This window comes from Hydra vulgaris, chromosome 15, assembly GCF_038396675.1.
Source record: "Hydra vulgaris chromosome 15, alternate assembly HydraT2T_AEP".
Classification (NCBI taxonomy): Eukaryota; Metazoa; Cnidaria; class Hydrozoa; order Anthoathecata; family Hydridae; genus Hydra; species Hydra vulgaris.
This window is the reverse complement of record NC_088934.1, coordinates 5805190-5814688: the sequence shown is the minus strand read 5'-3', so window position 1 is coordinate 5814688 and position 9499 is coordinate 5805190. Positions and strand designations below refer to the sequence as shown.

General features: G+C 30.5%; 1 protein-coding gene across 1 annotated transcript; it reads right to left on the bottom strand.

The window, feature by feature from the left end:
• Window positions 1–666: 666 nt before the first annotated feature.
• LOC136091704 (uncharacterized) lies at window positions 667–1029 on the bottom strand. The gene has a single exon (XM_065819411.1). It carries the CDS (start codon window positions 1027–1029, stop codon window positions 667–669), a length of 363 nt encoding a protein of 120 aa, XP_065675483.1.
• Window positions 1030–9499: the final 8470 nt, after the last annotated feature.

Here is a 9499-nt window from a genome sequence, read left to right as displayed (position 1 = left end):
AATAATACTTGGTATGATATCCACGAACTTTAATCACACACCTCATACGGCTAGGCATTGAGACAAAAAGACCATCGATTGTTGTCTGTGGGATATTGTTCCACGTGCCTTGTAACAATACCCACTGGTCATCCAAATTGGATGGTTTCTTTTCCTTAATGCTCTTAGACATGATACTCCATAAATCTGGATGGGGTTCATGTCTCGACTCTGAGCAGGCCAGTCGAGCACGTCCACTCCATTTTGACGAAGGAAATTGGTTACCTTCTTTGCTTTTTGACATAGCGCATTGTCATGCTGGAAGATAAACCGATTTCCTTGTCCAAACAGAGTATCAGCAGATGGTAGCATTGAGTCCTGAAGCAGCCCAATATATTGGCCTTGGTTCATGGACCCAATGCACCGATACAACTGTCCTACCCCGTGTCAAGACATGCACCCCCAAATCATAACACTACCACCGCCATGCTTCACAGTTTGTGCAATACAGTCTTTTTTAAACTTTTCACCAAATTTTCTTCTAACAATCAGTCTCTTTGCCCCACATAATAGTTGAAACAAACTTTCATCGGAAAAAATAATGTTTTTCCAGTCCTCGACAGTCCAGTCTTTGTGCTCCCTGGCAAAGACCAACCGTCGCCGGACATTGGCTGCAGAGAGCAGAGGTTACTTTGCTGCCACACATTCTCTTAATCCGGTTTTTTGTAGTCTCTTCCGCACATATCTAAAGACCAAATTAACTCCATGTTCCTCCGACAGTCTCCGGCTTAGTTGTGGTGCAGTCAGGCGACGATCCTGAAGTGACATGCGGACCACCACCCGATCGGTATGAGCCGTCGTCTTCTTTGTCCTTCCGGATCTTGCCTTGTCTGCTGTAGAACCTGAATTCTTATATTTCTTAATAATTTTCCTGATGCCGCTTGCAGTAGGATCAAGAATTGTTGCAATTTTACTATAACTTTCACCATTTTCTGCCATGAAAACAGCACGGAGGCGCTCTTCCTGGAACAAGCGACGATATTTTACCATTTTTTCTACAACAAAAAATACTGATATTAGATCATTAAATTAAACTAAAACAGACAAAATAATATTAATATTGATAGTGAAGCTGTCAAAATGGAAGCAGATGCTAATAAAACACAAAAAAATTGGTTAAAGTAAAAAAACTTGGTGGAAAATACCTTAAAACTCAATAGTTACCCTTAGCTGCTGGTTCTCAGTAACCATATCGGACCTTAAATGACCTTATATAGTATATACTGACTCAATATGTGATTGGTAATACAATGAACACATATTTTCTACCAATTAATAATGATGACATTAATATCACAATGAAGGCACATCACTTATCTCTACTTGTTTCCTATGCTTAAAATTTGAAAAACAACTTTCCAATGTGTTATATTAATTTATCTAAAAAAACATGTGCTTGTTGCTAAGGTAAACAAGAAGTGCTAAGATATTGACGTGTCAACACAACAGAGATCAATAAATGTAGCTACGACGCTTTCATCTGGTAATTATTTGGACAAAAGTTGCAGTGATTTAATTTCTGCTGTATTTGTCCTAACTTTGTGCCACCACTGGCATATTTTTATTATAAATATATATATATATATATATATATATATATATATATATATATATATATATATATATATATATATATATATATATATATATATACATATATATATTTATTATATATATATGTATATATATATAAATATATATATATTTATATATATATATATATATATATATATATATATATATTATATATATATATATATATATATATATATATATATATATATATATATACAGTGCTCAAAGTGGGAAAAAAAAAGTAGCGGGATGGTTTTTAATATTTTCTAATCACCATCCAACTATCCTAAAATTATAGATTTCTTATTTTGTGTAGAAAAATGAAATAAAGGAATTATTAATCCCTAGAGTATCCCTATAGTAAAAAAGCCTATATTAAAAAAACAACTTGAGGTCCGATATATTCTTAAGAGACTGTCACCGTAAAATATTGAGTTTAGTTTCACATCAAACGTCATTAAGCAATCAAAAAACAATGGTATTTTTAAACATTTTATTTTTAAACAAGTCTTATTTTTTTGTATTTACCAATTTTTAAATAATTAAAAAAAAATTCGGTCAGAATATCTTCCAAAATGTTTCACTTTCATTTATAGACTTTAATACCGGCGCTTCACAACTCCTAAAATTAGCATCGCGATGTCCTTTCCCAAACCACTTAATGACATAATCCTTTGGATCGAAATGCGTAACTGGTGGACCTAATAATGAAATGAACATTAAACTCGACACAGATTTTTGCAATAAAGAGTTTCGCAAAGAAGATAAGATTATATTCATAGTAGAATAAGAACGCTCACATTCAGCTGTTGAGACAATCAAGGTATTTATAGGAGTTCTCAGAGGCTCAAGATCATTAGGGGTTTTATTACAGTCACCAGTGGAAACGTATTCACGAAACCCTTGGACTGCCGTATTTTCACAAATATTTAAAGTTTTTGCTTATTGTCTAATATCGTTATCTCCAAAGCATGGATCTTGGTCTGCAAACCATTGTGGCTTATCAAAAATTTGTAAATTTTTTATTAAATTATTGTATTTTTCTTTGATTGGATCATTTTCTTTGTCTTGTAAAGATTTATTCGCAGCTCTTGTTGTAAACATTCTAGAATCAAGATTTTCATTTAGTTTACTAAGAAATTCATTTTGATTAATTTTAGAAACTTTTCTGATCTGTAGTTTGACGCCTTTAAATTTAAACTTTTCTGCTGCAAGCTGCGTTTGCGAATAATATTCACCTGAATTATTTCTCATTGATTGAAGTATATGGTATTTTAAGGTGATAAGCCGATGTGCATCAGGTAAAGAAGTTTGCCTATCTTGTATTTTTTTAGAATGATGTTCTAGTTCTTTTAAAGCATCTAGCATTAGTCCTATGTTGAGCATGAAATTGATATCACAATTTATTTTTAAGACCTGCATATTGGGCTCTGTCTCCTCCATTACGCCTTAAATCCAATGAAGATTCATGAAAGTGTTGAAACAATGCTGCATAATTATTAGAAACAGCCATCACAGATCGAGTGCTAGACGACACCCATCTAGTTCCTAGAAATCGTGCAATTGAATTTAGTTTTACACTTAAAGCCATAGCAACAGTTTCCAGTTCTTTTTTGTTTTTAGGAGATGCTCTGTAAATGGAATATAATTTATCAAAAAAGCTTTTCATGTGACAAATTTGTAAGATATCGCGCACAACATCATTTACTGCTAACTCTAATCGGTGATTGCTACAATGCCATAAAATCAAATTAGGAAACTGATTCAAAAGTAACTTGGCCACGCCTGCCTTTTTACCAAGCATATTAGAAGCACCATCACATGCAAGACACCCAATTACGTAATAAAAAATTGTTATCAAAACCAAAATAGTGTAAAGCACATATAAAAGAATTTGCAATAGACGAGGTTTCTGTATTTATTAATTCGATAAGATCAAAATAAATATTGACAATATTTATGTTCACTCTCAAGCAGATTGAATGTTCCCTCTCAAGCAGATTGACAGAGCAGACTTTTTTCTCATCGTAGTGGATTCGTCCATCATAAACTCTACTTTATTAACGTTATGAAGAATATATTTTACAAGCTTAGTGCGCATTTCATTTGAAATGTCATAAACAATATCATCGCATGCGTGATCAGATTGTAAAATACGTCCCAAGTCAAAACCATTTTCTACCTGTAATAATATTAGTTCTTTCAAATCAGAAAATGGACGATTCATTTTTGCAATTTGATAAACAGTGCGAAATATGCGGTAGGTAGTTTCGTGCTGATTGATCTGCATTTTTGAACTGAACATCTCTAGGGTGTTTTTTTATACTGAGAAATAATTTTACAAGCCTTTTCGTGTGTAACTGATAGTTTATGGCTTTTTCCTCATTGATTGTTGTTTTTTTTCTTTTGTTTCGCTATTTTCCTTAACGTTGCCAAGCGTCCACTCGCTAGCCAATTTTATTCCTTGAGATTTTTCGGCACCTAAAGTTTTTGCTGACTTACAAACAGAACAACCAAGACCTGTTAATGAAACTGTCAACCAGTCGAATGTTTTTAATTTCTCCTTCCACTGTAAATCAGACCAGTAATCTGGTAAAATACCATCACATTGAGGAAAGGATGGGCAAGTTTTAATACTCAAAAAATCTATCACTTTATTTATTTGAGTGTCATTTTCCAAATTACTTTAAGAACTATCACTGCTTTACTTTCTTTTCCTTCCGCTTGCTAGGCATTTATCCATATTTATAATAAGTAAACTTTTTTAAAATCATAACATACTATTATTTATTTCACCAAAAAAAACTCTAATGATACTTTAACGAAAAAAAAAGCCAAAATCTCTTTTTGTTGTTTGGTAACTTTTTATTTAAAATACAAAAGAAAAGACACAATATTTTATAACTATCGATTTAGTTTTTGAACTTTCTACCGCAAATTTTTAAATAACAGCTGAGACTTTAATTCATTTAAATTCGCATATTGCCACAAACTTTAAAATTGTTTTTACAAGTTTGTTTATCGGAGGAAAATAAAATAAAATTTCCATTAACTTATTATGTACCGGGATCGCATCCCACCCTAAAATATGCATTAAAAAAAGGAGTGGAATGGTTTTCAAAATTTAAAAAGGTAACAGGATGGCATTCCGCCCTATCCCGCCTCACTTCGAGCACTGTATATATATATATATATATATATATATATATATATATATATATATATATATATATATATATATATATATATATATATATATATATATATATATATACATATATATATATATATATATATATATACATATATATATATATATGTATATTTATATATATATATTTATATATATATATATATATTTATATATATATATATATATATATATATATATATTTATATATATATATATATATATATATATATATATATATATATATATATATATATATATATATATATATATATATATATATATATATATTTGTCAAAGCATCGTGCAAAAACACTTTATCTAACCATTTTTTTCTAGCGTTATTTTCTCTCTTTGTTGGATCGTCTAAAAGCTTTCTGATAAATGTGGGCTTATTCATTAAACATTGCACACACAAAAAAAGGGTTGTTGCACAATTCAGTGAAAAAGATTATTATTTGCTTTATTCGTTTACAACCTAGCAGTTTTTTTACTTACATAAATTTAAACCGTGGTTTTTTCAAAATATTTGCCAAATATACTTTTGGCTATCTAATAATAGGGTGCGTGTAATTGAAAAATATTAGGTCACTAGTTGAGGGGTTATGCATATAAAAATATATTTAAACATCGGAGGCCCTATCTGCAAATACTTAGCGTATTGAGCAAATACTAAGAATTGAGTTTTTACTAAGATTTTAATTGCAAGTTATTGTTACTTAGGTATTATCGTTTTATATTCTAAATAAATTTCTTAAAATTCTTTGAACATATATATATATATATATATATATATATATATATATATATATATATATATATATATATATATATATATATATATATATATATATATATATATATATATATATATATATATATATATATATATACAGTTGCGTGCAAAAGTAACCGAACAAGAGCATAACTTGAGATAACTTTTGAATGAAAAGTCCAATTTCTTTCAAATTTTTACTGAAATATCAAAAATTGATTACAAATCTAAAAACAAACCAATTTTCACTAAATTTAAGCAATCTAATCTTAAAAGTTCATTTAATTAAATTTCGCAAAAATATTCGGACAGAAATAAAAAAACTTGAATTAAGATTTTTTTTAAACATTTTTAAAAAATAAAAATCCTTTATTTTAATGTAAATTGCTTTAGTACTTCGTCGGGATGTCCTCAGCATTAATTATTGTTTAAGAGTGACAAGGTATTAAGTTCACCAGCTTCATAATCACAATAATTTTGATTTTCCCCTTTTTTGTTTCAGATTATTAAATAAATCACGTTTACTTGTTGGTTTTTGATCTGAAATTTATTCTTCAATATGCTTACATAGACATTCAATAGAATTAAGGTCAGGACTTTGCTAAAGCTATTCGATCAATCGAATTTCTTTGGTTTTGAAAAAGTTTTTCCCAATGGCTAAAGTGTGCTTTATGTCATCGGCCTGCTGAAATATCGAGCCCTGAAAAATGTTTTACGCAAAATGCTGTCTTGGTAAATGCTGAAATTAAAGAACTTTATAATGTAAAATGTAGTCTTGACACAATCAAGCGTTTTTTGAGGTCTGCAAAGCTATTTGGAAGACGTCCTACAAAACAAACTTTTTATTTGTCTAAAGAATTGAAAAGCACACTTAAGATTTGCTAATGAACATTTGAATTGGGCAAAAAAACAGTGAGTGAAAGTATTTTTAGTAAAGAATTTAAGTTATGTTATTTGGATTTGATAATATTAGATAAGTCCGTTTAATAAAGGCCATAAAAACGATCCTAAATACCAGCTACCAACAGTAAAGCACAGAGGTCAAAACGTTATGAACTGAGCTAAATTGAATAGAGATTGTATCGGTCCTATCCATTTGATTGATGGTAAAATGGACAGAAATACGTACTTTGTACATATTTTGGTATACTTAACAATGTTTGCTACCACATGTTAAAGATAAAATGCAACAAGGAAAGATGTATTAGCAGGACAATGACCAAAGCACACTTCAACCCTAAAAAAATTTTTCAAAACCAAAGAAATTTGATTAATCAAATAGCCCTAGCAAAGTCCTGACCTTTATTCTATTGAATATCTATTTAAGCTCATTGATCGATAAATTTCGGGTCAAAAACCAACAAGTAAACGTGATTTATTGAATTATCTGAAACAAAAATGAAGAAAATCAAAATTATTGTGATTATGAAGCTGGTGAACTCAATGCCTTGTCACTCTCAAGCAGTAATCAATGCTAAGGACTTCCTGACGAAGTGCTAAAGCAATTTACTTTAAAGTAAAGCATTTTAAATTTAAAAATTGTTTAAAAAAAAATCTACTTCAAGTTTTTTTTTTCTGTCCGGATAGGGGAGATGGGGGCACCTTGATCCTTTCAGGGTTTATGGTTGACTACTTGAAAACCATTGCAGACAACACTACTATTTTCAATATTTTAAAAAGAATATTTTTTTCTTTATTCAAATCAACAAGCTAATTCTGGTACAAATAATATTTAGTAAGCTAAAACTCAACTTTATAACATCACCTACAAAGGATCAAGCTGCTCCGTATATGGGGCACCTTGATCTGCACTAGGGGGCACTTTGATCCTATATACAGTTTTTTACAAAATCAATCAAATGTTGGCAATAAAGCATAATTAAAAACATAGTTCTGCACATTTCTGCTAAGAGGTTCACATTTAAAGTTTAGTGCAACGGTTTTTTCATCAGAAATTTAAAAAAATGTTTGCAAAATCTGAAAAATCAAAGTCGAAAATCAAATGTCGACCGACGCGAGCCGTGTCACCATGCTGCATTGGATCGGGAAGCTTGCAGACGATATCATCTCTGATAAACTCGTATAATAGCTCAGTGACAGAGATGAATTTGTATGATTTTAAATTTTCTCTTTTCAAGAAAGAAATTGAACTTTGAAGAATGATGTTGAACTTCAATTCATCACTGAACGGGACAGTTCGCCATTTCTGCACATTCCAGTCAATATGAGATGTAGCAAACAGGAGTCTTTTCTTCTGGTTTTTTAGTGACATCAGCGGTTTCTTTGCAGGGCGTCGAGAAAACAATCCGGCTTCAACAGCACGTCGTCTGATTGTTCGGTCCGATACAGGCAGCTCTAATTGCTTTTGTATCTCGACTGATGATATCCAAGCATCCTTCTTGACGGATCTGACAATCATAGAATCCTCTCTAGAAGTGGTGGAACGCGGTCTTCCACCTTTGTTATCTGTTGCCAATTTTCCCGTAGAACGATATTTGAACATAGTCCTGATACGGTCCATTTTGTCACGCGATATTTATCAGAAATACTTTTTTGTGACATTCCATTTACGTAATTGCCAATATTTTTCTGTCTTAGTTTCAATCCAAGACTGTCGCGAGCCGTTTTTGCACTTGAAGTCATATAAATAATAAAATTAAATAATCACGCTTCTCAAGGCTTACCGTGTTACATTTACCTTGTGATGATACAATAATGCTCTGTGGAACACAACGTCTTGGTTGGATGTGGACTGTATTGATGTAATGAAACACTTGTTGTATTTCACTTCTTGTATTGATGTTCTTCGATAAAACACTTTAAACTGTCTTGATAATACTGACTGAATTACATGTCGATTTACATGTCTCTTATATAGTAAAATGAGTCTGTGTGAACCTGTTCTGGAAGATTCTAGATGCTTCTTTTCGATGCTTCTGGAAGCTTCTGGATGCGTCTAGATGCTTCTGAATGTTTTTGGATACTTCTGGATGCTACTGGATGCTTCCAGATGCTTGTTCTGGAAACTTCTGGAAGCTTCTGCGTGCTTCTGGAAACTTCTGGATACTTCATTTAGTTATTAAAAATCATCCGTGACGTTGACACGGACTAGACTTAAGAAAATGAAACAAACCAAAAAAGTTGCACTTGTTTTGTCCGCTGCAAAATGGCACTTGTCAACGAAATTCTGCCTGTATGCTGTTACCTGTCAGCTGAGTGCTCATGTTATGTCATGCTATGACTCCAGACTCCTGAACTGTTTGGTGTGGTAGTATAGTTCGTTTCGATTTTAAGACATGTAAAATTAGGAACACTTTTTAACATTGTTTGATGTTGGTTGCAAATGGTTTGTCTAATACTGTATATATATATATATATATATATATATATATATATATATATATATATATATATATAAATATATATACATATATATATATATATATATATATATATATATATATATATATATATATATATATATATATATATATATATATATATATATATGTATATATATATATATATATATATATATATATATATATATATATATATATATGTATATATATAAATATATATTTATATTTACATACATACATACACAGATCGTCTTTTGAATAATACGTTATATAACTAATCTGCGCGTATACGCAAGAAAAAGAGACAATCAAAATAACATGGGCAATATTTATGTATCGCTTACACAGGTAAAAGGATCTCAGAATGCAGTGGGACCTTAAAATGTCTGGTTCGTATTAAATCAACATATAACTTGATTTTTTTAATTAAGTTCTAAAAGCGTCGAATAATCTGATTAAAGAATATAATTTTTAGTCATAAACAAAAAATTACCACAAATAATCCTTACAAAATGATCTAAACTACGAAGACGTTGAAAATAGTCTAAAAGCAATAAA